The 26,441-nt window shown below is 44.2% G+C and overlaps 1 protein-coding gene across 5 annotated transcripts in view; it reads right to left on the bottom strand.

The window, feature by feature from the left end:
• pikfyve (phosphoinositide kinase, FYVE finger containing) overlaps window positions 1-26,441 on the bottom strand; it is a 218,246-nt gene that overhangs the window by 177,826 nt on the left and 13,979 nt on the right. For all 5 annotated transcript variants that reach the window (XM_072479996.1, XM_072480015.1, XM_072480005.1 and 2 more), the window contains exons 2-3: window positions 18,969-19,149; window positions 16,033-16,227 (exon numbers count right to left, since the gene is read on the bottom strand). In XM_072479996.1, coding sequence (XP_072336097.1) covers window positions 16,033-16,227; window positions 18,969-19,140 — 367 coding nt within the window. In that variant the 5' untranslated portion in view covers window positions 19,141-19,149. The remainder of the gene's footprint in view (window positions 1-16,032; window positions 16,228-18,968; window positions 19,150-26,441) is intronic.

Raw genomic sequence — 26,441 nt, 5'->3', positions numbered from 1 at the left:
TATACAGCCAAACTGCCAATTATAGCCAAGCTCGAAAACACACCTTGTGGCATGCAACTGCTCTGAACTAGTATCCTACGAGGAATATAAATAAGTTGCCTCACAGAAAAGTTTATTACAAACTATAACATTGCAGGTCTTTCTATATTGAGAATTGAAAAAAAGCAGAGTTAAAAAACAACTTTAATTTCTCCTGTGTATCTCAAAATAACAAATTGAGAGGTGACTGTAAACAAAATAAGGGAAAGCACACTGCTCCAAATTGTGGGAGTTGAAGAAAAGTACCCACCACATGTTAATTGTATTCAAGTAGTAGGCATAATCTGGGAAAGAGTCAGGGAATTTTGTTACCTTTGTGTAAGATTGTATCTATAAAATGAAGAAAAAGCCTTTCATCTGAAGGTGCTGTCAATTATAAAATGGTTAAAAAATTACACTGGTCTTTTTAACTTATGGTGATTTTAGTCTTTATTTTCTATGCGTTGCATTTTTGTGTTATTATTCTATACACAGATAAGCCTACAACTAAGTTTTATACAGCAAATTGACTTGATGGGGTGGATTCTATTTTTTGCTTTTCCAAGGAGGCAGCAGACCATTGCCTAGGGGCAGCATGGTAGCACAAGTGGATAGCACTGTGGCTTCACAGCGCCAAGGTCCCAGGTTCAATTCCCCGCTGGGTCACCGTCTGTGCGGAGTTTGCACATTCTCCCCGTGTATGCATGGGTTTCCTCCGGGTGCTCCGGTTTCCTCCCACAGTCCAGACGTGCAGGTTAGGTGATTTGGCTATGATAAATTGCCCTTAGTGACCAAAAAAAGGTTAGGAGGGGTTATTGGCTTACGGGAATAGGGTGGAAGTGAGGGCTTAAATGGGTCAGTGCAGACTCGATGAGCCGCTTGGCCTCCTTCTGCACTGTATGTTCTATGTACCACACTGACATTTCCAGCAGTTGTTATCGCAATTAGAAGACCTTCTTTATAAACAGAAATTATACATAGAATCCCTACAGTGCAGAAGGAGGCTATTCGGCCCACCAAGTCTGCATTGATCCTTTGAATGAGCACTTATCCATGTCTACCCCACTCTATCCCCAGATCCCAACCCACACATCCCTGGACACTAAGGGGCAATTTAGTATGGTCAATCCACCTAATCCACACATCTTTGGACTGTGGGAGGAAACGCACCCAGAGGAAACCCATGCAGACGCCACACAAACACCAACACAGACAGTGACCTCAGGCCGGAATTGAAACTCTGTCTCTGGCACTGTGAGGCAGCAGTGTTAACTAGTGTGCCACCCCGCATTATGTTCATTCAGTAACATTCCAACTCACTCCCAGCGCATACATAGGCTCAGGTTTCAGTTCACAATTAACTTTTTGGTTAAAGGCACAAACCAAAAAGTTGTAAAGAGCAATGAATGGTCACATGGTCTTGCTCTGGGGAGGTATCCTTACTGAAAACTGCTTAATCTGATTGGGAATTGACATCTTCGAATTGGCCTTTTTATATTAATGGGAACCATTCTACCAGCATGGGATAACAATCTGCTTCCATATGATTCTTAGATACTGATTAATGACGGATTAATGACTGATTGGATACCCAAAATAGGCTTTCACAACAAGCTTCATGGTACTGAAGGCCATCAGTATTTTGTAATCTTAGAGAAATCACATGCAAGCATGATAGAGAATCCTTCTCATTTAAAAAAAAAGGATTAATTGGCAAAATGCTCTAAAGGTAACAAGCATAGCATTTTTGATTTGATTTATTATTGTCACATGTATCAGTATACAGTGAAAAGTATTGTTTCTTGCATGCTATACAGGCAACGCACACCGTACATAGGGAAGGAAGGAGAGACTACAGAATGTAATGTTACATTATAGCTAGGGTGTAGAGAAAAGATCAACTTAATACGAGGTCGGTCCATTCAAAAGTCTGATGACAGCAGGGAAGAAGCTGTTCTTGAGTCGATTGGTACGTGATGTTAAACTTTTGTATCTTTTTCCTGACGGAAGGAGGTGGAAGAGAGTATGTCCGGGGTCCGTGGAGTCCTTAATTATGCTGGTTGCCTTTCCAAGGCAGCGGGAATGATAGACAGAATCAATGGATGGGAGGCTGGTTTGCATGATGGACTGGACTGCATTCATGACCTTTTGGCGTTTCCTGCGGTCTTGGGCAGAGCAGGAACCATACCAAGCTGTGATACAACCAGAAAGAATGCTTTCAATGTGCATCTGTAAAAGTTGGAGAGAGTCGCAGCTGACATGCCAAATTTCCTTAGTTTTCTGAGAAAGTAGAGTCGTTGGTGGGCTCTCATAACTATAGTGTCGGCATATTTCGCAACCTAGAAAATTGCCTACTTCTGTTTCATCGTGATTTACTCTCTATGTTCAGGTAATAGACTATTTTAATATAATTTATGTCTATTTTATATATTTATTTAAATTGTTCCCCGTCATGATTTTTTAAGAACTTCAAATGATAAAAACAGTGAACATCAGATAACAGCAGTGAACTTGTCTGTAGTTTTTGAAAATTACACACATTTTACAGTATCATGTTTTACCACACTAAGGTCCAAACATAGTATATTTTTAGAATTATCTGCTTAATTGAATCAACTGTAATCCTCCAAGACCAGGAATAAAACTAGTTCTGAGCTTTTTCTCAAATGTAAGGAGTTTCATGCCATCCTTGCCCCAATTCTATATTTGCAGTGGTTACAAGCTTCCTTATTACTTTATGGTTTTTCTCCATTTCCCTTCCTACCCTAGTTCCGCAATCAATCACAAGGGTATATGGGGTAAATGCAGGTATAAACAATAGTCACATTTGTTTAATTAATCCATTATGAATCATTGAAGTGCAGAAGGAGGCCATTCGGCTCTAAGTCTGCGCCGTCCCGTCGAAAGAGCACCCCAACTTCAGCACCCATCCCCGCCCTATCCCTGCACCCCCTCTCTTCCCCCCCCCCCCCCCTCCGCCCAACCTTTGTACACTAAGGGGCAATTTAGCATGGCCAATCCACATAATCTGCACATCTTTGGACTGTGGGAGGAAACCAGAGCACCCGGAGGAAACCCACACTTGGGGAGAATGTGCAAACTCCGCACAGTGAGAATCAAACCTGGGTCCCTGGCGCTGTGAGGCAGCAGTGCTAACCACTGCATCACCGTGCTGAAACCCTCGTTAAAATAAGCATTTCAATAAAAAACTATGGACATTGCTCAAGTGCAATAAAGAAAAACTTACACCCTGTCAAATAACCTCTTGGCATTTTGTCATGGCAAACCTCACTGCTATGAGAGTTTTAGCTGCCATAAGTGCATTTGGCTCCATTGAAAGATTTCCAAATGTTTCATGCTAACCTTTTAATACCAAAGCTGACTTAGCAAGCACATAACAATTATCAGGACTAAGCTTCTCCAATGATAGACGTGCATTGTGACACAGACAATAACTTGCTTTAATGAATAACTATATCCAGGACAAAGCAGTCCACTTGATTGGCACCCCATCCAGAAAAGTTCACTCCCTTCCCCCACTGACTCTGTGTCGCAACAGTGTACACCATATACAAGATGCACTGCAGGGACTCACCAAGGCTCCTAAGAAAGCACATTCCAAACCCATGACTGCCACCATGTAGAAGGACAAGGGCAGCAGACACATGGGAACACAACCATCTAGAACTTTCACTCAAAGCCACTCACCATCCTGACTTGGAAATCTATTGCTGTTCTTTCACTGTCACTGGATCAAATTCCTGCAACACTCTCCCTAACAGCACTGTGGGTGTACTCACTGTGACTGCAACAGTTCAAGAAGGCAGCTCACCGCTATCTTCTCAAGGGCAATTAGGGATGGACATGCACACTTCCCATGAGTGAATTTTTAAAACCTGCAATATGCAGTGCTGAATGACAATTTTCAAACTGCTCAGCTAAATATATAAAAAGAAAGGTAATCTCACCCTTAAGGCAAAGCTTTTCCTCTTTTCTGATAATTTCAAGAATGAGGAAATCAGGAGCAAACCACAAACAGGTCTGCAAACATAGCCAAACAAGCTAGCACATGAAATCAGGACAGTTAATACAGGTTAAGCTGCTGACATTCATCAGTTGTGCTTCTAAAACTCTTTTTCAAAATGCTTTTAATTCTGTAAGTGTAGATACACTTGATTTTCACCTTTTTTGAACATTTCCTTGCTCTACCTAAACCTTTAGCGAATTATTTTGCTGGTTTTGTAAGGGTCAAAGAACAAAACAGCACAGGAACAGGCCCTTCGGCCCTCCAAGTCTGCGCCGACCATGGTATCTGTCTAAACTAAACCTGTATGCACAGGGTCCTGCCTGTTTATTCCCGCATTTCCCTTTCTTTTATTTTGTTGTTCTTGTATTTATCCACGGCTGATTAATGGACATGTCTCTTTCAGGCAAGCAGCTGTGTCTTTAATTCAAGCAGGAGAATCCAGAAGTTATTGGGGAGAACATCCTGCCAGTCTGGACTGGATTAAACAGGAGTGGCAGACTTGTTGGCACCAGGGAGAGAGATGGAGTTGGGACTTGGTTTGATTGAGTGGCTGGTGGCCAATGAATTGATCCAAAAGGCTGTGTTCTGCCCAGTAACAGGTGGTTATTGGATCCTACCCCACTAGAATGCCTTTGAGTCCCAAGGTTTGATTCTGGCAGAACGGAGATGAGACTCTGATAACTCTGCAGAAAAGCTGCTGCAAAACAACTATCTCTCTCCAGAAAGCCTGCTGTGAGTGCTATCTCTCTCCAGCAAGCTTGATGTGAATGCTATCTCTTTCCAGATAGCCTGTGAGTGCTGTAATTCTGAAACTAGAGGCCTGAATACAAATCACGAGCTGAAAGCAAGGTTTGACGAGAAGTAAGCTGTCTCCCCAGAAAAGCTGCAAGTACTCCATTGCTAAACTAAAGTAAGTAAAGTAAAGTCACCATTCTCCCAGGTGACCATAGACTGCTTTGCCCTTCGAGGGAGAGAGCTGACTGATGGCAATTTAACCAGAGGGTCACCACACCTTAGGCAAGGGAAAGGTTGAGAAGTTAGGCCTTCTAAACTACAGAGAAACTGAATGAATAAATCTACAGAGAAGACCAGCACAGGCTGCAAGAGGCTTTAACCTGCAAGCTTGCTGTGAAGAAAGGTGTGCTGAAAAAAAAACATCTGAAACAGAAGACTATTTTTTCTTTTACTTATGATTTTTACCACTTTCCATCCCGTTGTGTTTGTGTGTGTGTGTGTGCTATGTGTGCGCGTGTGTGTATATATATTTCACTATAGTTCCTGTTATAAATGAACAGTAGTTGTGTTTACATTTACAAACCTGATGACTGTAATTATTTGGCAGCCAAAGGCCAAAGACTCCGGGTATTTTCATAATAATTATTGGTTAATTCACGTGTGTTGTGACTCCGGGGAACGTGGGCCTAGAATTGACCACGCACTGACCCAGGGTGTCAGAACACTTTCTCCCTGATTATAAGCTTTACATTTAATGTAACCAGTTGTTATGAGTCCACTCTAGTTAATTGTGAAGAAACGCATTCAAAATGGGAAAAAGTAACATATAAGTGCAACCAAAAAAGGCAAAAGTTTTTTGAACAGAAGCAGAAGAAATATGTTGCACACGTGCAGTAATAATACATGCAGTAAAACAAACATACCCTGTGCAATCTCAAAATAACTAAAATAAATAGATTCTCACATATTCAGTTACTGCAAATCAATGGCCATAATGTTGTGCCCAAACCCTACTGTGAGAAATAATAACAACTCAAGCTCAGCAAGAGAAATGCCATAGAAAGTAAACTAGAAAAACAGAGTTATATTTTTGTCTTCACTATCTGGGTGGTGATCTGGTGGAATAGAGTGGATCCCCCGGCTGACTTTTGTTCCACCTTGGTTCTACATCAAACAAGCAATACAATCCTCTCAGCCAGATTACACATCAGACAGGGAAGACAGAAGTTCACCCCCCATTCGCTTTCGAAACTGCAAATTTTGTTGGACTACTTTCCTTTCCTCATAATAAACAGCCTTTCACCTCATTCCAGGAAGAATTATACAAGTCTGTTCAGCCATAATTGAAATCACAATATCGGAGCTGCAGATTGATTTCTAAAGCTACCCAACCTTAAAAAACACGATGGCTTGGATGAGTGGAAACCAAATCTCAAATTTTGGTTTTAAGGGCATAGATTCATCAAATTAGTCACTCAAGCATCTTTTGATTAATCTAACAGTCTGCTGCAGTTCCTTTATTTTCTTGTAAACTGATGAGCTTTCACAATATTAGAACAATAGTACAAGAACACTACATGTCAGGGTAAAAATATTGGGCAGGACTTTGGGGTCCTGATAGGGGCTGACATCTCAAAATCAGAAATGAGTTGCGACTGCAGGTATGCGCAATTGAAGGTTTCAGTGGTCAAGGGTGTGTTCCTCCGAAGCCTCTGACGATAGTCCCAGTGAGCCGCTCTTGATCAACTTGGGGAGTTTTTTTAAATATTTGTTTATGGGATGTGGGCATCGCTGACTGGGCCAGCATTTATTGCCCACCCCAAGGGCATTTAATAGTCAACCACATTGCTGTGGTTCTGGAGTCACCTGTAGGCCAGACCAGATAAGGACGACTGAACCAGATGGGTTTTTAACAATGGTGGCTTCATGGTCATCATTAAACTTTATAAATTTCAGATTTTTTTCATGGTAGGATTTGAACCCGAACCCCAGAGAATTACCCTGGGTCTCTGGATTACTAGTCCAGCAACAATACCATTACATCACTGTCTCCCCGGTTTCCCACAAATTACCCTCATTTTAACATACTGATATTAGTAGAATCAGGGGTAGATCCACTATTAGGAAGACACCAACAACAACAATGTTGATGACTTTATGGACGTGTTTTTGTACATCAACGTAACTATAAATTTTCACTGCAATTTGCAAAATATCACCAGTTAAAATCTTGAGGTCAGTGCAGCAAACAAGTTGCAAACTGGAATAATAAAGTTTTTATTTCATTTTACTTTCATTTCATTTCTGGAATAATTACAAAGAATGAATTCAACAGAAACTAATTTGACGCAGGTTTCCAGGGAAGTAGGACAGTTAACCATTCTTGCAGGAGTGCCAAAACACACTCATCCAGAATCAATATGAACTGAAGAAAATCCTCCAGAGTCCTTATACAGTAAAACAAATCATTCAGAGAGCCCACTTGTGCTGACCAGCAAGGTGTACAAAAGAATATCACTATGCAAAGCAGACCCTGAAACAGGGTGGTCAGTTTTCTCAAGAGTGATGCAGGTAAGGGATTACAGTTTATACTAAACTTTGCAAAGTAGTGAATGCAAATTTATATTGAGACAGTTGAAAAGGTTCACATTAAAATGTTAAAAATTAATCAAGCACTTAACATTGAATGTGACATGACAATCCAGCAGCCTCCATGCAAATTAATTTCAGAGACATTTCCTGTTTGAACATTATTGCCTTGGGGCTCATTATAGCTAAGAGTGTATTTATTTCTGCATCATTTAATAAAATCTGACATCCTAAAACATCCTAAAATCTGTTTTTCAAAGATAAATACAAACATCTTGAACAAGTCAAAAAATTAGCTAAAAAATTTCGCGTTGAAATTGTATTCTTTGATTCTTTAACAGCCATACAAGTATTAAAGTAAATAAGTAAAGTCACCATAGTCCCAGATGACAATAGACTTTGTTACCTTTGTGGGGGAGAGCTGACTGTTGGTGATTTAACCGTAGGATCACCACACCTCAGGGGGCAAGGTTGAGAAGGTGGGGCCATCATGAATTACCTCAGCCGGCACAGGAATTGAACCTGCGCTGTTGCTGTCCAATCAACTGAGCTAAACCAGCCCCGATATAAATATTGTAGCTACAAGAACAGGTCAGAGACTGGGAATTCTGTGGTAAGTAACTCAAACTCCCCAAAACCTGTCCACCATCTTCTATGCGGCTTACGTCAGGAGTGTGATTGAATACTCTCCAGTTTCCTGGATGACTGCAGCTGCAACAACAGTCAAGAAACCAGACACCATCCAGGACAAAGCAACTCGCTTGATTGGCACCCCTTCCACCACCTTCAGTATCCATTCCCTCCACCATTGATGCACAGTGGCAGCAGTGTGCACCATCTATCTACAAGATGCACTGCAGGGACTCATCAATGTTCCTTAGATAAGAACAAAGAACAAAGAAATGTACAGCACAGGAACAGGCCCTTCGGCCCTCCAAGCCCGTGCCGACCATGCTGCCCGACTAAACTACAATCTTCTACACTTCCTGGGTCCGTATCCCTCTACTCCCATCCTATTCATGTATTTGTCAAGATGCCCCTTAAATGTCACTATCGTCCCTGCTTCCACCACCTCCTCCGGTAGCGAGTTCAGGCACCCACTACCCTCTGTGTAAAACAACTTGCCTCGTACATCTACTCTAAACCTTGCCCCTCTCACCTTAAACCTATGCCCCCTAGTAATTGACCCTTCTACTCTGGGGAAAAGCCTCTGACTATCCACTCTGTCTATGCCCCTCAGAATTTTGTATATCTCCAACAGGTCGCCCCTCAACCTCCGTCGTTCCAGTGAGAACAAACAGAGTTTATTCAACCGCTCCTCATAGCTAATGCCCTCCATACCAGGCAACATTCTGGTAAATCTCTTCTGCACCCTCTCTAAAGCCTCCACATCCTTCTGGTAGTGTGGCGACCAGAATTGAACACTATACTCCAAGTGTGGCCTAACAAGGTTCTATACAGCTGCAACAGGACTTGCCAATTCTTATACTCAATGCCCCGGCCAATGAAGGCAAGCATGCCGTATGCCTTCTTGATTACCTTCTCCACCGGTGTTGCCCCTTTCAGGGGCAAAAGGTTGCACAACATGTGATGAAACGGGTAGTGGACAAGAAAGCAAAAGTTTGTAGTTTTGGCAGTGGAGATAAAGTTTTAGTATTGTTACCAGTGGTAGGTGAACCTTTAAAAGCAAGGTTTTGTGGAACTTATCAGATGGAAAGGAAATTAAGTGAGGTAAATTATGTGGTAAGAACTCCAGATAGAAGGAAAACTCACCGATTGTGTCATGTGAATATGCTTAAAAGGTACTTTGAAAGGGAAGGAGCAAACGGAGGAGGTATTAATGATTCTAACTCAAAGTGACGAACCAAATCCAGATGAGTTTGAATTTGACGTTCCCTCAAATTAAATTGGAAAACGAGAATGTTCTTAAAAATTGGGATAAATTGTTGAGTTATCTTTCAGAGGAAAAACAAACTGATCTGAAAGAGTTATTGATATCACATGGGCAAGTTTATGGAGATAAGTTGGGAAGTGCTAAAATGGCTATACATGATGTAGATGTGGGAAATGCTGTTCCAATTAAACAACATCCGTATCGACTTAACCCTTGAAAATTGGCACAGGTTAACAAGGAAATTGAAAATATGCTTAAAAATGGCATAATTGAAGTGGGTTGCAGCCAATGGAGCTCACCCATAGTCTTGGTACCGAAACCAGACGGTACCCAACGGTTGTGTGTGAACTATAGAAAGGTTAATGCAGTTACAAGAACGGACTCTTATCCTATCCCACGTTTGGAGGATTGCATTGAGAAGGTGGGACAATGAGCTTTTATTTCAAAACTGGATTTACTTAAAGGTTACTGGCAGGTACCTTTATTCGAAAGGGCGAAGGAGATTTCAGCTTTTGTGACTCCAGATGGTATATACCAATTCAAAGTTATGCCATTTGGCATGAAAAACACCCCAGCCACATTTCAACGGTTAACGAACAAAGTCTTTTCAGGATTACCGAATTGTGCAGTATACATCGACGATTTGGTAATTTTAAGTCAGACATGGAAAGGAAGCATCTGATGGAGTTATTCGATCGACTTCACAGGCGGGTTTGGTGGTAAACCTAGCCAAAAGTGAATTTGGAAAAGCCCAAGTCACTTTCCTTAGCCATGTAATCGGACAGGGCCAAATTATTCCATAGAATGTGAGAACAAAAGTTATTGGGAAGTTTGCAATACACTCGACACAAAGGGAAATAATGTCATTTCTTGGCATGAGTGGATTTTACCGGAAATTTGTGCCGAACTTTAGCAGTGTGGTTGCTCCACTGATGGGTTTGCTAAAGATGTTTACTGTGTGTTTATAAAATGTTAACTGGATTCATAGAATAAATATTGTTTTTGTTTAAAAATAATTTTAGTTCTCTGTTGCATCACACCTGGAAAGTGGGCCCTTGTGCTCCCCATAACCAAAATCTGCTAAACATTGTGGGTCAGGTGAACGCCATGATATACTTTGGTGTTCTCTGAACCCTGGCCCATAATACAAGACAGATGCAGCATAGGTGGCGGCAAAGTGGTATGCAATTGGGAGGGAGTTTCCATGGGAGTCCTCAACATCGACTCTGGTCTCATGGCTTCAGGTTAAACATGGGCAAGGAAACCTTCTGCTGATTACCACGTACCATCCACCATCAGCTGACAAATCACTACTCCTCATGTTGAAAACCACTTGGAGGAAGCACTGGGGTGACAAATATACTCCGGGTGGGGGACTTTCATGTCCAACACCAAGAGTGGCTCGGTAGTACCATCACAAACCGAGCAGCAATTTTAAGCGGACAACGGACTGTCAACAGGCATTTGACTGCTTGAAGGCTGTGTTAACCAATGCTCCTGTGTTGGAGAATTACAAGGGGCTCCGTGATCGGATTGAACTAAAGTATCTGACCTTAAAGAGAAATGCCAAGGCGTAGAGAAATGGATGGAACGTGCAGAGACCTTCTTGTCCAAAGAGACTGTCAATCAAGAAGGATTCCAGTTGGAGGAAGAAGAACTAAAATGGGCTATGTTATTATAAATGTTTGGGTGTTCTGTTATAAAAACCCAGTATATTTACTGTTAATATTTTTTTTAAAGGAAAGTGAAATGGTGAAAAGTTAAACCATCTTGAAGTTGATGATTTTTTTTTCTTGGTGTGGGGGGGGGGGGGTGGAGGTGGAAGTGTCATGTGAGAGTCCCTTTAAGAAAAGTGTGTATTATCAAATGGCTGCAGTGATATCATTGTGTGGGTGGAGCTGGAATGTGATTCTGCTTGTTACTTTCATTTTGAGCTGGAAGTTCTTTTTGGCTCTGTGTTTTAGTTTTGCTTTCAGTTGGAGAGCTGCTTCAAACCAAGCAAATGTATACTGGCCTCTCTCTGTATGTTAAACAAGGTGTTTAGATCACTTGACGATTTCAAAGTAATACCGGTTTCTGTAAGGAATGCAAACCTATTGTCTTTGTTAAAAAGGGTTTTTTGCCTTATGGATGTTGTTCGGAAAGTTACTAAGGGTTGCCTTTCGAGTATTGTATCTTTTTGGGGGGTTATCAGTGTTGGTAGTTGATAAGATGTTTACTGTGTGTTTATCAAATGTTAACTGGATTCACAGAATAAACATTGTTTTTGTTTAAAAATACTTTTAATTCTCTGTTGCATCACACCTGGAAAGTGGGCCGTTGTGCTCCACATAAACCAAAATCTACTAAACGATGTGGGTCAGGCGAGCTCCATGATATACTTTGGTGTTCTCTAAACCCTGGGCCATAATACAAGACAGATGCAGCAGAGGTGGCGGCACAGTGGTATGCAATTGGGAGGGAGTTTCCCTGGGAGTCCTCAACATCGACTCTGGTCTCATGGCTTCAGGTTAAACATGGGCAAGGAAACCTTCTATTGATTACCATGTACCATCCACCATCAGCTGACAAATCAGTACTCCTCATGTTGAAAACCACTTGGAGGAAGCACTGGGGTGACGAATATACTCAGGGTGGGTGACTTCTATGTTCAACACCAAGAGTGGCTCAGTAGTACCATCACAGACCGAGCTGGCCGAGTCCGAAGGGACATAGCTGCTAGGCTGGGACTGCAGCAAGTGATGAGGGAACCAACAAAAGGGAAAAACATACCTGACATCTTCCTCACCAAACTGCCTGCTGCAGATGTAACTGTACATGATAGTATTGGTAGAAGTGACAACTGCACATTCCTTGTGGAGACCAAGTCCAGTCTTCACATTGAGGATACCCTCCATTGTGTTGTGTGACACTACCACCATGCTAAATTGGATAGACTTCGCAACTCAAGACTGGGCAGTCATGAGGCACTGTGGGCCATCAGCAGCAGCAGAATTGTACAGAACCACACCACAATCTGCAACCCCATGATCCGGCACATCCCCCACTCTACCATTACCACCAAGCCAGGGGATCAACCCCTATTCACTGAAGAGTGCAGGAGAACATGCCAGCAGCAACACCAGGCATATCGAAAAATGAGGTGCAACCTGGTGAAGTTACAAGGATACTTGTGTGCCAAACCGCATAAGCAGCAAGTAACAGACAGAGCTAAGCAATTCCAAAATGAACGCATCAGATCTAAGCTCTGTAGTCCTGCCACATCCATCCGTGAATGGTTGTGGACAATTAAACTCACTGGAGGAGGAGACTCCATAAATATTCCCATCCTCAATGATGGAGGAGCCCACACACAAGCCTGAAGCATTCGCAATTATCTTTAGCCAAAAGTGCTGAGTGGACGATCCATCTCAGTCTCCTCCAAGGTCCCCAGCAGCACAGGTGTCAGTCTTCAGCCAATACGACTCACTCCACGTGATAGCAAGAAACGGCTGAAGGCTTTGGATACTGGCTATGAGCCCTGACAATATTCCAGCAAAAGTACTGAAGACTTGTGCCCCAGAACTTGCCGCACCACTAGCCAGCTGTTCCAGTACAGCTACAACACTGGCATCAACCCAGCAATGTGGAAAATTGCCCAGGTGTATCCAACCCAGCCAATTACCGCCCTGTCAGTCTACACACCACCATCAGCAAAGTGACAGAATGAGTCATCAACAATGCTATCAAGGGGCACTTACTCAGTAATGATCTGCTCACGGACGCTCACGTTGGGTCCCACCAGTCACTCAGTCTCTGATCTCATCACAACATTGGTTTAATCATGGACAAAAGAGGCGAATGCCACAGGTGAGTCGAGAGTAACTGCCCTTGGCATCAAGGCAGCATTTGATTTAAGTACAGCATCATAGAATCCTTACAGTTGGTTTAATCATGGACAAAAGAGGTGAATGCCAGAGGTGAGTCGAGAGTAACTGCCCTTGGCATCAAGGCAGCATTTGTTTTAAGTACAGCATCATGGAATCCTTACAGTGCAGAAAGAGGACATTCAGCCCACCGAGTCTACACCGACCCTTCGAATGCAGACTCTGCCCATTTATGAGTGCCCACCTTGCCCTATCCCCATAATCCTACAACCTAACCTGCACATCCCTGGACATTAAGGAGCAATTGACCATAGTTAATCCACATAATCCGCACATGTTTGGACTTTGGGAAGAAACCAGAGCACCCGGAGGAATCCTACACAGATGCAGGGAAAATGTACATACTCCACACAGTCACCCGAGGCTGGAATTGATCTCGGGTCCCTGGCACTGAGAGGCAGCAGTGCTAACCACTGTGCCACCCCAAAATCTTTCTCCCCTGACCGGGAATCGAACCTGGGCCGACGCGGTGAAAGTGCCAAACCCTAACCACTAGACCACGAGGGAAAGGAGCACTCGCAAAACTGGAGTCAATGGGAATCGGGGAAAACTCTCCACTGGTTGGAGTCATATCTGGCACAAAGAAAGATGGTTGTGGTGGTTGGAGGTCAATCATCGCAGCTCCAGGGCACCACTGCAGGAGTTCCTCAGGATAGTGTCATAGGCCCAACCATATTCAGCTGCTTCATCAATGACCCCTGACCTCCCTTCCATCATAAGGTCTAAAGTAAGGATGTTCGCAGATGACTGCACAATATTCAGCACCATTTGTGACTCCTCAGATAATGAAGCAGTCCATATTCAAATGCAGCAAGGCCTGGACAATATCCAAGTTTGGGCTGACAAGTGGCAAGTTACATTTGCACCACACAAATGCCAGGCAATGAACATCTCCTACAAGAGAGGATCTAACCATCGTCCCTTGACACTCAATGGCATTACCATCACTGTATCCCCCACAATCAACATCCTGTGGGATATCATTGATCAGAAACTGAACTGGACTGGCCATATAATACTGTGGCTACCAGAGCAGGTCAAAGGCTAGGAATCCTACGGCGAGTAAGTCACCTCCTGACCCCCCACAAAGTACCCCCAAAGGTATAGTCAGGAGTGTGATGGAATACTCTCCACCTGGCTGATGAGTGCAGCTCCAACGACACTCAAGAAGCTAAACACCATCCAGGACAAAGCAGCCAATTTGATTGCTCCCCCTTCCACAAACATTCAAACCCTCCACCACCGACGAACAGTGGCAGCCATGTGTACCATCGACAAGATGCACTACAGGAACTCACCAAGGTTCCTCAGGCAGGACCTTCCAAAACCCACGATCACTACAGGATATGAGCAGCTGATCCCTGGGAACCCCACTACCTGGAGGTTCCGCTCCAAGTCACTCACCACCCTGACTTGGAAATATATCGCCATTCCTTCACTGTTGCTGGATCAGAATCCTGGAACTCCCTCCGAGATGTCCTGACGCCTCAGGGGCTGCAGTGGTTCAAGGAGGCAAGTCACCACCACCTTCTGAAGGGCAACTAGGGATGGGCAATAAATGCTGGCCTAAACAGTGATGCCCACATCCCGTAAATGAATTTTTAAAAAAAGATTTGCTTACATAAGAAACATGGACATTTTCAAATGTCTATAGTATTAAAAGTACAGAACATTTTAGTGTATCTGTATTACAGATGCAATGGAGACCAGATAAATATCATTTATTAGAAATAATTCTCATGAAACAATCTTATCCAGCACCCCAAAATCTAGAATTTATATTTGAATTCCCACCTGAAATTGTAAATTATGAATTTCTGTCCCACTATTTTGCTTAAATTATATAAATTATTTAAGAGTATAATTATTGCAGCAATTAACTAACTGCATTCTTTAAAGTATCTGATTCTATTGCAACTAACATTAATCAGGCTTTTTAATAGTCAAAAGGAAGAACATAGAACATAGAGGTTGATTTATTCCACTCATGTTGCTGGATTCATATCAATTCAGTGAACATGAGCTCTAACCATTGCTATTTGCATTCCTATGCATGACAAAGAAAGGGACTTTGTTGCAAGAACATAGTTGCAATTTTAAGCACATACCCTCTGCAGTAAAAAAATGCAGAACAGTATGATGCATCACAAAAAAGCTATTTTAATCAAGTAACACAGTTACCACCCATCTGGCAGTAAGAATTTGAGATAAGAAATTTGCCTCGTCAAAAAAAGTCAAATCTGAAAGTTACATTAGTAATATATGTACACCCTTCATCAGCAGTTGCAGCTAAATACAAAACAATCATCTTGATTTTGTAGTGTGTGCTGAGGAAATTTTGCTTGCTGCTTATTACACTAATGTTCATTACACTTACTCACAGATTAATGGTTTTTCACTGGGAGTTCTGGTTATTAAAAATGAAAAATAGTACAACGCTCTCAAATGAAATCTAGGACCCGAGAGAACAGGGCAAGCAATGGCATATCGCCTTAACCAGTCAGATTGAAGAATTCTTATTGTGGCACATCATCTAAGCCAGGAAGTGCAAGTTCAAATGCTTAATTCAATACAAAACCATGCACACAAAGTAAAGTAGAGGGAGAAAGAAAGACAGGATTGAGAAAGATAACTAAGGACGCAAAAGTTAACAATAATATTTAATTTTAATTTTTCAAAATCTTCAGCAATTAAAATCTGAAAGATTGAGATTCAATTTGAGAAGTTACTTATCAATGCCAGAGTCTGTTTGGCAGTTATCAATACTTATCACACTGTTAACCTGTATGCAATTTACAGCATTTGTTGAAATAATTAAATTACTTCATTAGGTTTATTTTTACCTGGACCTTGCGATTTGACTATTGATGCACTAGATGCTCTTCGTGGTTTCTCCCCTGTCCGTTGCTTTTTGTACGTTGGTGATGATCTTAAATATGCTCGATCATCAACTTGGTGGTTGGACCAATTGGCTTCTGTACCCTGTGGTTCACCTTGGGGCAATTCTGGTCTGTATGACGAGTGAGGTCTCCCATCATCTAGTTTTGGGTCCAGGGGAGATGCAAGGAAACAAAAGAATTCTATTTTACAGAATTTTCCTAAATGCATCCATAACAACAATTCTGATTTTATTTTGTGTTTATAATTTCATTTTTTTCCAATTAAGGGGCAATTTTAGTGTGGCCAATCCACCTACCCTGCACATTTTTGGGTTGTGGGGACGAAGCCCACGCAAACACAGGGAGAATGTGCAAACTCCACAGTGACTCAGAGCCGGGATCGAACCTGGGACCTCAGCGCCTTGAGGCAGCAGTGCTAACCACTGCACCACCTGGCTGCCCAATTCTGATTTTATAACCAATATACGGCTTAATATAAAAGCATCCCCGATGTATTCTTTGTAGTATGCATGCCCAATTGCTTTTTTCACCACTTTATTCTTGCCACATGCACTTAGGACAGTATTCCCCAAAATCGGGATTGGACAGTCAGTTGCAGTATCGACAACACTATTCCTGGTTCAATTACCAAAGGATGTAGAAAATAACACATGCTAATAATGCCCCTCCTTACTCTTGGCACCTCACATTCACTAAGTACTGCATACCTAACTTTCACTAAGGGACAAGGTGGAGATATGTATGGGAGAGACTGGAGGAGGAACAAAAGCAATAAACTTTATTCAAAGACTATATCACCACATATTGAATCTCTACCGAATATGCATTTTGGGCAATAGTGTTTGTACTAACCAAACATATATCTGATGACTATAAACAGATAGGAGTTATTGTTGCAAACCTACTCACTGTAACACAAATATTTTTGAATATCTGACTCTCATCTTTAATCTTTATAGGACCACCTTTTTGTATCAAACAAGTAAATAGAAATTAACCTGAACGAGTGTTTTGCACCTTATAACCTAAAAACCGTCAAGTTTACAAAACAGTTTGGTAGAAGAAGCATTTTTCCCTTAATCCAATGAGTAAAATGTGACGCTAGCATAACAGTAACTACAGCTACGCTGACAAATTGTCAATTTGCCACAAAATAAAGCACCGTATCTCCTGGATAATGCAGGCGCCTAGAAGTTCCCTTCCAAGTCATTCACCATCCCGACTTGGAAATAGAACACCTCTCCTTCACTGTTGCTGGGTCAAAATCCTGGAACTCCTTCCTTAACAGTACAATGGGTCTATCTACATCACATGGATTGCAACGGTTCAAGAAGGCAGCTCACCAGCAACTTCTCAAGGGTAACTAGGGATGGGCAACAAATGCTGGCCTAGCCAGCAAAACCCACATCTTGAAAAAATGAATTAAAAATAAATACACCTCAGAATTCTCAGCCTGAGGCAATACCAGAACCTAAGATAGCAAGCCTGCTGATTTGAGCCTTAAAATAAGCATAATGAGATAAGACAAGAAACAGTTCCTTCCCACTGTCACAGGCTGATGATTAGTCATTAAGATGATTTACCTCATTGGTTGACCACTCATTCAATCACCCCTTGCCCACATATTCCACTGAGAGGTAGACATAACGGCAGGGTTGACTCTTCTTCCTTTGACTGGAAGATGCTCAACAGCTCATTGACCACTCCATCTTTCGGAAAGTCCTGTCACAATATTAAATCCTATACCAGAGGGACCAGTCACAGGATTAGACTGTAAACCTACGTGGACAAGGGGAAGGGCGACTCTGGAAGAGAATCAGGCAGCAGTGGCACAGGAGACGTGGATCTGAATTTGAACAGGGAAAACCCCAGGCGGGGTATAGCGAAGGGCTGACAAACACAGGAAACCCCAGTTAGGGCTGGGACAAATCTCAGGTGGAGTGCAGGCTTCCTTCAAAACTCCTATCAAGTGAAGTGGGAACAAACTCTATCCAGGATGATATAATTCCGGTTCAGTATTGCAAATACTACTAAGGCACAAAAAGGTGCTAACCTTTGTGAAAAACGTAATAAAAGTCACTGTACCATACTGGAGTCACGTCAATCATTTGAAAAGGAGGGGGGAAAAAACATTAGTGTGATTAATGGTAGAAGTTTAGGATCGATCTCAAGGGCAGCCCGGTGGCGCAGTGTTTAGCACTGCTGCCTCACGGCGCTGAGGTCCCAGGTTCGATCCCGGCTCTGGGTCACTGTTCATGTGGAGTTTGCACATTCTCCCCATGTTTGCGTAGGTTTCACCCCCACAACCCAAAGATGTGCAGGGTAGGTGTATTGGCCACGCTAAATTGTGCCTTAATTGGAAAAAATGAATTGGGTACTTTAAATTTTTTTTAAATAATAATTGTGCGCAGCTTGTGCCACACCCCAGCAAAAGAATGTGTAAATGTTTTTTAAAAATATATATATTTTTTTTTAAAAGAATCGATCCCTTGACTTGGGACACAATTTTTTTCAGTACGTTATATAATCAGGCTTCTGGGGGGCGGCACGTTGGCGTAGTGGTCAGCACTGCTGCCAGGGGCTTTTCACAGTAACTTCATACTTGTGACAATAAAAGATTATTATTATTATCATGGCACCGAGGGCCCTGGTTCGATCCCGGCCCACTGTTCGTGTGGAGTTTGCATACTCCCCATGTCTGTGTGGGTCTAACCCCCACATCCCAAAGATGGGCAGGGTAGGTGGATTGGCCACACTAAATTTCCCCTTAATTGCAAAAAAAAAAAAAATGAATTGGTCACTTTAAATTAATTTTTAAAAAATAATCAGACTTCTGCTTGCACTGGAGCATGCTTATCAGAAAAATGCATGCTTCTCACCTTTGTTAAAACGAAAAAGGCTGACAAAGGAGCTATAGGCTGATCTGAAGGGAGGTTCATCTTGATCTGGAGTCAGTGGCTTAAAATGAGTGAGATGAGATGGGCTTGCAGGAGAGCGAGACTGTTCATTTCCAAAGTCCAGAGGCGATGTGACCTTTTCCTCTGCTGCCATCCCAAATATCTGGAATAAAAAGATTAAACTCCATCAAGAATTAAAATTAGAAATGAAATAAATTTTCAGCTGCCATGCCAACCATGGTTTAGTTGGTGGTATACTCACCTCTCACTTGGAAAGTCATAAATTCAACTCCCATGCCAGAAAGTTACGCCCAAAATCTACGTTGACAATCTAGACCAATGAGAGAGTGCAGCACTGCTGGATGTTTTAACTTTCAGATGAGATGATCAATCAAGATCCCATCGGTCATCTCAGAATAATGAAAGCCTTATCACCATTTAAATGTCAAATACAATATTGGAGCCCGTTTCTTCTTTTCTTAACTTTATTGGTTCCTGTTTCTTACTTCGGTCTTCCTCCCTTACTGTAAATTTTGTTTTATTTTTACTTCTCACCGTCTTCTCTCCCCTTTCTTTTTCAACCTATCCCTGTCTTTCTCATTGCTCCCAGACTTTTGTGCCCTTTTGTGTTTTTGTTTTTTGCGCAGGCACAAGGGAACTTTGCCTTCAACTCTATGACTGACGCCTCCAATTCCCAATGAGCCTGGGATCTCCTGTGTGCGCCAACCAGGAAACGGCCACACTTGCACATGCGCCTAATCAATGTAAAAAAAATCTGAACAAAGCATGTGCGGCCCATTCCCAACCGACGCAAGCATGGGAGGGGCGAGGTTCATCGGGACTTAGGGATGCCACCACGCAGCTGAAAACAAAGATTAGATTTAGTTTATTTACATTAATGTTTCATCATTTTGAATGTTATTTTGCCATGCGGCACACTTGTTGGGAACCTTGGTCTATATCCCCCTCTATGGAATTTCCTCCCCACCCTTCCTACCCCAACTTCAAACCTACTTCTCTGACCAAGGCATTGAATCTACCAAAGCTCCGAGAACACCCTCCACCATGTTATGTACACCAGGGCAGGTCAAAGGCTAAGAATTCCATGGCGCGTAACTCACCTCCTGCCCACCATCTACAAGGCACAAGTCAGGAGTGTAATGGAATACTCTCCACTTGCCCGGATGAGTGCAGCTCCAACAACACTCAAGAAGCTAGACACCATCAGGGTAAAGCAGCCCGATTGATTGCTCCCCCTTCCACAAACATTCAAACCCTTCACCAGCGACGAACAGTGGCAACCGTGTATACCATCTACAAGATGCACTGCAGTAACTCACCAAGGTTCCTCAGACAACACCTTCCAAACCCACGGCCACAACCAGCTAGAAGGACAAGAGCAGCAGATACCTAGATACATGGGAACCCCACCATCTGGAGGTGTCTCCACCCCATCCCCTCCCCCAAGTCACTCACCACCCTGACATGGAAATATATTGCCTTTCCTTCATTGTCGCTGGGTCAAAATCCTGGAGCTCCCTCCCTAACAGCACAGTGGAAGTACCTACACCTCAATAACTGCAGCGGTTCAAGAAGGCAACTCACCACCACCTTCTGAAGGGCAACTAGGGATGGGCAATAAATGCTGGCCTAACCAGCAACGCCCACATCCTGCAAATCAATAAAAAATATTTAAATAATAACCACAATGTGTAACCTCATGGTCTGACATATCCCCCATTCTACCATCACTTATCAAGCCAGGGGCCAACCCTGGTTCAATGAGGAATGTATGAGGTACGTACAAACTTGGTGAAACTACAACATGGGACTAATGTTGAATGGTAGAAGCACCAAGCTACAGACGATGCTCAGCAATCCCAAAACCACTGGATCAGATCAAAGCTCTGCCAAATCTAGTTGTAAAAGAGGAGACTCCAAAAATCTCAGCTTCAATGATGAAGGAAGCCAACACATCAGTGCAGAAGATGAGGCTGAAGCATTTTTAACCCATGTTAAGCCAGAAGTACTGAGTGGATGATTCACCTTAGCCTCTTCCTGGGGTTAGTACCACCACAGATGTCAATGGTCAGACAACGTGACTCACTCGACGTGATATCAAGGAATGGCAAAAGGTATTAAAAACAACTACGGCTATGGGCCCTGAAAACAGCCCGACAATATCTCTGAAGACTTGTGCTCCAGGACTAGCTATGCCTATAGCCGCTTTGCTCCAGTATAGTTCTAACACTGACATCTATTCTACAATGTCAAAATTTGCTCAGGTATGCCCTGTCCACAAAAAGCAGGACAAATACAACCTAGATAAATACTGCCCCATCAGTCTGTGCTCCATTGTCAAAGTAATGAAGGTGTTATTGTCAGTGTTATCAGGCGACACATACTCAGCAATAACTTCTCACAGATGCTCAGTTTGGTTCCACTAGGGCCACTGTGCTCCACACCTCATTGCAGCCTTGCCAAACATGAGTAAAAGAGTTGAATTCCAGAAGTGAGGAGAGCATGGTTGCCCTTGACCTCAGCAAAATTAAAGCCGGTGGCAATCAGTGGGCAAATTCTCTGCTGATTGAAGTTGTACCAAGCACAAAGGAAGATGGCCTTGGTTGTTTGAAGCCAATCATCTCAACCCCAGAATATCACTGCAAGAATTCCTCAGGGTAGTGTCCTAGGCCCAAACATTTTCTATGACCTTCCTTCCATCATAAAGTCAGAAGTGGGGATGTTCGCTGATTGCACAGTCTTCAGTACCTTCACAAATCCTCAGGTGCTGAAGCAGTCTGTACCTACTTGCAGCAACGTGAACAATCTTCAGACTTGGACTAATAAGTAGCAAGTAACGTTCGCGTCACACAAGAGCCAGGCAATAACCATCTCCATCAAGAAAGAATCCAATCATCTCTTATAAATATTCAACGGCATGACCTTCAATGAACTCTCCATTATCGAAACCCTGGGCCATGGCAGGTTCACCAGTTACCAGAAATTTAACTTCACCAGCTACATTAATACAGTGCTCAAGGGCATGTCAGAGACTGGGAATTCTGTGCTAAGTAACTCACCTCACAGTTCCCAAAGCCTGTCCACTGTCGACAAGGTACAAGACATGAGTGTAGTGGAATATTTTCCACTTGTCAGCGTGAGTGTGGCCCCAAATGTACTCCCGAAGCTCAACACCATTGAGGCCAAAACAACCCGCTTGATCTGCATCCCATCCACCAACCTAAATATTAATTCCTTCTACCAACAACAAATGTCAACAGTGCATATAATATACAGGATGCACGGCAGCAACCCACCAAGGCCTCTTCAACAGCGGCTTCCAAATTCATGACCTTGAATACCTAGAGGGACCAAGAACAGCAGATGCATGGGAATGCCATCACCTGCAAGTCACCCTCCAAGTCACATACCATCCTGACATGGAATTATATCATTATTCCTTCACTAGAGCTGGGTCAAAATCCTGGAGCTCCACCCTAACAGTACTATGGGTACACCTAGACCACATGGGCTGCAGCAGTTGAAGACGACATCTCACCACCATCATGTTTTCTTTTTTTTTAAATAAATTTAAAGTACCCAACCCAACGGAAGTTGTTATACAGACCTCTTGATATCAGGCTACATAAATGCAGAGATCAGGGAAGTTTTTTTTATAAGAATGGAATAGTTAATATGGGAGACTTTAATTTTCTTTTGGACAGAGGGAAGCAGAGCAGCTTGGGAACCAAAGACAGTGAATGTTTTGACAGCCTTTGGGATAGTATTCCAGAACAATGGTTCTAGCAAGCCATCTTAGATTTAGTAATGAAAATTGAACCTAAATTAGTCAGTGTCCAAACAGTAAGGGGACATTTAGCTATCAGTGACGACAATATAATAGAATTCACTGTTAGGATTGAGAGAGGAGGCAGAATCACAAGGACGGTTTTAAATTTAGGCAAGGTTAGCTCTGGAAGGATGAGACACAAGTTTACCACAAAGGTTAGAGAGACTATCAACAGATAAAACTACTTAATCTCCATTAGGGCTCATAAGGAGAAGACAGAGGGTATGAAAAGGGAGAGGTTAGTGGGGGAGATTTTGAGAGTGGACAGGAGATACGCAGAGGCCCCGGAGGAAAGATTACTTGGGGAAAGACGACGGCTCCAGACGGAGTTTGACCTGTTGACCACAGGGAAGGCGGAGGCACAGTGGAGGAAAGCGCAGGGGGCGACCTACGAGTATGGGGAAAAGGCTAGTCGGATGCTGGCACACCAGCTCCGTAAGAGGATGTCAGCGAGGGAAATAGGAGGAGTCAAAGATGGAAGGGGAGCCACGGTTCGGAGTGCGACGAAAATAAACGAGGTATTTAAGGCCTTTTATGAAGAGCTGTACAGATACCAGCCCCCAGCAGGGGAAGAGGGGATGAGACGATTCCTAGATCAGCTGAGATTCCCGAGGGTGGAGGAGCAAGAGGTGGCTGGTTTGGGGGCACCAACTGGGTTGGAGGAGCTGAGCAAGGGTTTGGGGAGCATGCAGGCGGGGAAGGCCCTGGGACCGGACGGATTCCCGGTGGAGTTCTACAGGAAGTACGCAGACCTGTTGGCCCCGCTACTGGTGAGGACCTTTAATGAGGCAAAAGAGGAGGGGACCCTGCCCCCGACAATGTCGGAAGCGACAATTTCTTTGATCCTAAAGCGGGACAAGGACCCACTGCAATGTGGATCATATAGGCCGATCTCGCTCCTCAATGTGGATGCAAAGTTGCTGGCAAAAGTGCTGGCCACGAGGATCGAGGATTGTGTCCCGGGGGTAATCCACGAGGACCAGACGGGATTTGTAAAGGGCAGGCAACTAAACACCAATGTGCGGCGGCTCTTAAACGTGATAATGATGCCATCGGAGGAGGGAGAGGCGGAGATAGTGGCAGCTATGGACGCGGAGAAGGCCTTTGACCGAGTAGAGTGGGAGTACCTCTGGGAGGTGCTGCATAGGTTTGGGTTCAGGGTAGGGTTTATCAATTGGGTTAAGCTCCTTTACAGAGCCCCGATGGAGAGTGTAGTGACGAACCGGCGGAGGTCGGAGTACTTTCGACTGTACCGAGGGACGAGGCAGGGGTGCCCCCTGTCCCCCCCTGTTGTTCGCATTGTCAATCGAATCATTGGCCATGTCATTGAGGGAGTCTAATAAATGGAGGGGGGTGGTCCAAGGGGGAGAAGAGCATCGGGTGTCGCTATATGCGGATGACCTGTTGCTGTACGTGGCGGATCCAATGGTTGAGGGTAGGGTTTATCAATTGAGGTAAGCTCCTTTACAGAGCCCCGATGGCGAGTGTAGTGACGAACTGGCGGAGGTCGGAGTACTTTCGACTGTACCGAGGGACGAGGCAGGGGTGCCCCCTTTCCCCCCCTTGTGTTCGCATTGGCGATCGAACCATTGGCCATGTCATTGAGGGAGTCTAATAAATGGAGGGGGGTGGTCCGAGGGGGAGAAGAGCATCGGGTGTCGCTATATGCGGATGATCTGTTGCTGTACGTGGCGGATCCAATGGAGGAGATGGTGGAGGTCATGCAGACTCTAAGGGAGTTTGGGGAGTTTTCGGGCTATAAGCTCAATGTAGGGAAGAGTGAGCTCTTTGTATTACAGGCGGAGGACCAAGAAAGAGGGATAGGGGACCTACCGCTGAGGAGGGCGGAGGGGAGCTTTCGGTATCTGGGGATCCAGATAGCCAGGAGTTGGGGGGCCCTACATAAACTGAATCTGACGAGGTTGGTGGAGCAAATGGAGGAGGATTTCAAAAGTTGGGACATGTTACCGCTCTCGCTGGCGGGTAGAGTGCAGTCGGTCAAAATGGTGGTCCTTCCGAGGTTTCCGTTTGTGTTTCAGTGCCTTCCCATCGTGATCACTAAGGCCTTTTTTAAGAGAGTAGGCAGGAGTATAATGGGGTTTGTGTGGGCAAATAAGACCCCGAGAGTAAGGAGAGGGTTCCTGGAACGCAGTAGAAACCGAGGAGGGTTGCCGCTGCCAAACCTGGGGAGCTACTACTGGGCAGCAAATGTGGCGATGATCCGCAAGTGGGTTATGGAGGGAGAGGGGGCGGCATGGAAGAGGATGGAGATGGCGTCCTGTAAAGGAACGAGCCTGGGGGCGTTGGTGACGGCACCGCTGCCGCTCTCGCCAACAAAGTATACCACGAGCCCGGTGGTGGCGGCAACGCTAAGGATCTGGGGCCAGTGGAGACGGCACCGGGGTGCAATGGGAGCATCGGTGTGGTCCCCGATGAGGGGTAACCACCGGTTTGTCCCGGGGAAGAAGGACGGGGGTTCCAGAGCTGGCATCGGTCGGGGATTGGAAGAATGGGGGACCTGTTCATCGACGGGACGTTTGCGAACCTAGGGGCACTGGAGGAGCAGTTCGAGTTACCCCCGGAAAATGCCTTTAGATATATGCAGGTGAGGGCTTTTGTGAGGCGACAGGTGAGGGAATTCCCGTTGCTCCCGGCACAAGAAGTTCAAGATAGGGTGATCTCGGGTGTATGGGTCGGGGAGGGCAAGGTGTCGGAAATACACCAGCAGTTGAAAGAAGAGGGGGAAGCGCTGGTAGAAGAGTTGAAGGGTAAATGGGAGGAGGAGCTGGGGGAGGAGATCGAGGAAGGACTGTGGGCTGATGCCCTAGGTAGGGTTAATTCCTCCTCCTCGTGTGCCAGGCTCAGCCTGATACAATTTAAGGTGGTCCACAGAGCGCACTTGACGGGGGCGAGGTTGAGTAGGTTCTTTGGAGTGGAGGACAGATGTGGAAGGTGCTCAGGGAGCCCGGCGAACCATGTCCATATGTTTTGGTCATGCCCGACACTGGAGGGGTTCTGGAGAGGAGTGGCGGGAGCAATATCTCAGGTGATGAAAGTCCAGGTCAAGCCAAGCTGGGGGCTAGCAATATTTGGAGTAGTGGGAGTGCAGGAGGCATAAGAGGCCGGCATTCTGGCCTTTGCGTCCCTAGTAGCCCGGCGAAGGATCTTGCTAATGTGGAAGGAGGCGAAGCCCCCCAGCCTGGAGGCTTGGATAAATGATATGGCTGGGTTCATAAAGTTGGAGAGGATTAAGTTCGCCTTGAGAGGGTCTGCACAGGGGTTCTACAGGCGGTGGCAACCGTTCCTAGACTATCTCGCGGAGCGTTAGAGGAAGGTCGGTCAGCAGCAGGGGGAGGGGGGGTGGGGGACTGCCTGGGAGGGTGGATGAGCAAGAGATAACATGAAGGGTTGGGGAAACTGGCACGTACGGGTGAGGGCCAGTGTACAAAGCTGTGTAAATATATTATTTTGCCATGTATATATCTTGCTCTGCGCGATTTCTCGTTTTTTTTTGTTACGAGGGGGGGATTATTGTTTGTCTAAGGGAGAAAAATTGTGTTAAAAAACTTTAATAAATATATATATTTTTTAAAACAGATAAAACT

This window comes from Scyliorhinus torazame, chromosome 2, assembly GCF_047496885.1.
Source record: "Scyliorhinus torazame isolate Kashiwa2021f chromosome 2, sScyTor2.1, whole genome shotgun sequence".
In the NCBI taxonomy this organism is placed as follows: domain Eukaryota; kingdom Metazoa; phylum Chordata; class Chondrichthyes; order Carcharhiniformes; family Scyliorhinidae; genus Scyliorhinus; species Scyliorhinus torazame.
This window is presented reverse-complemented; position numbering and strand designations above follow the sequence as displayed.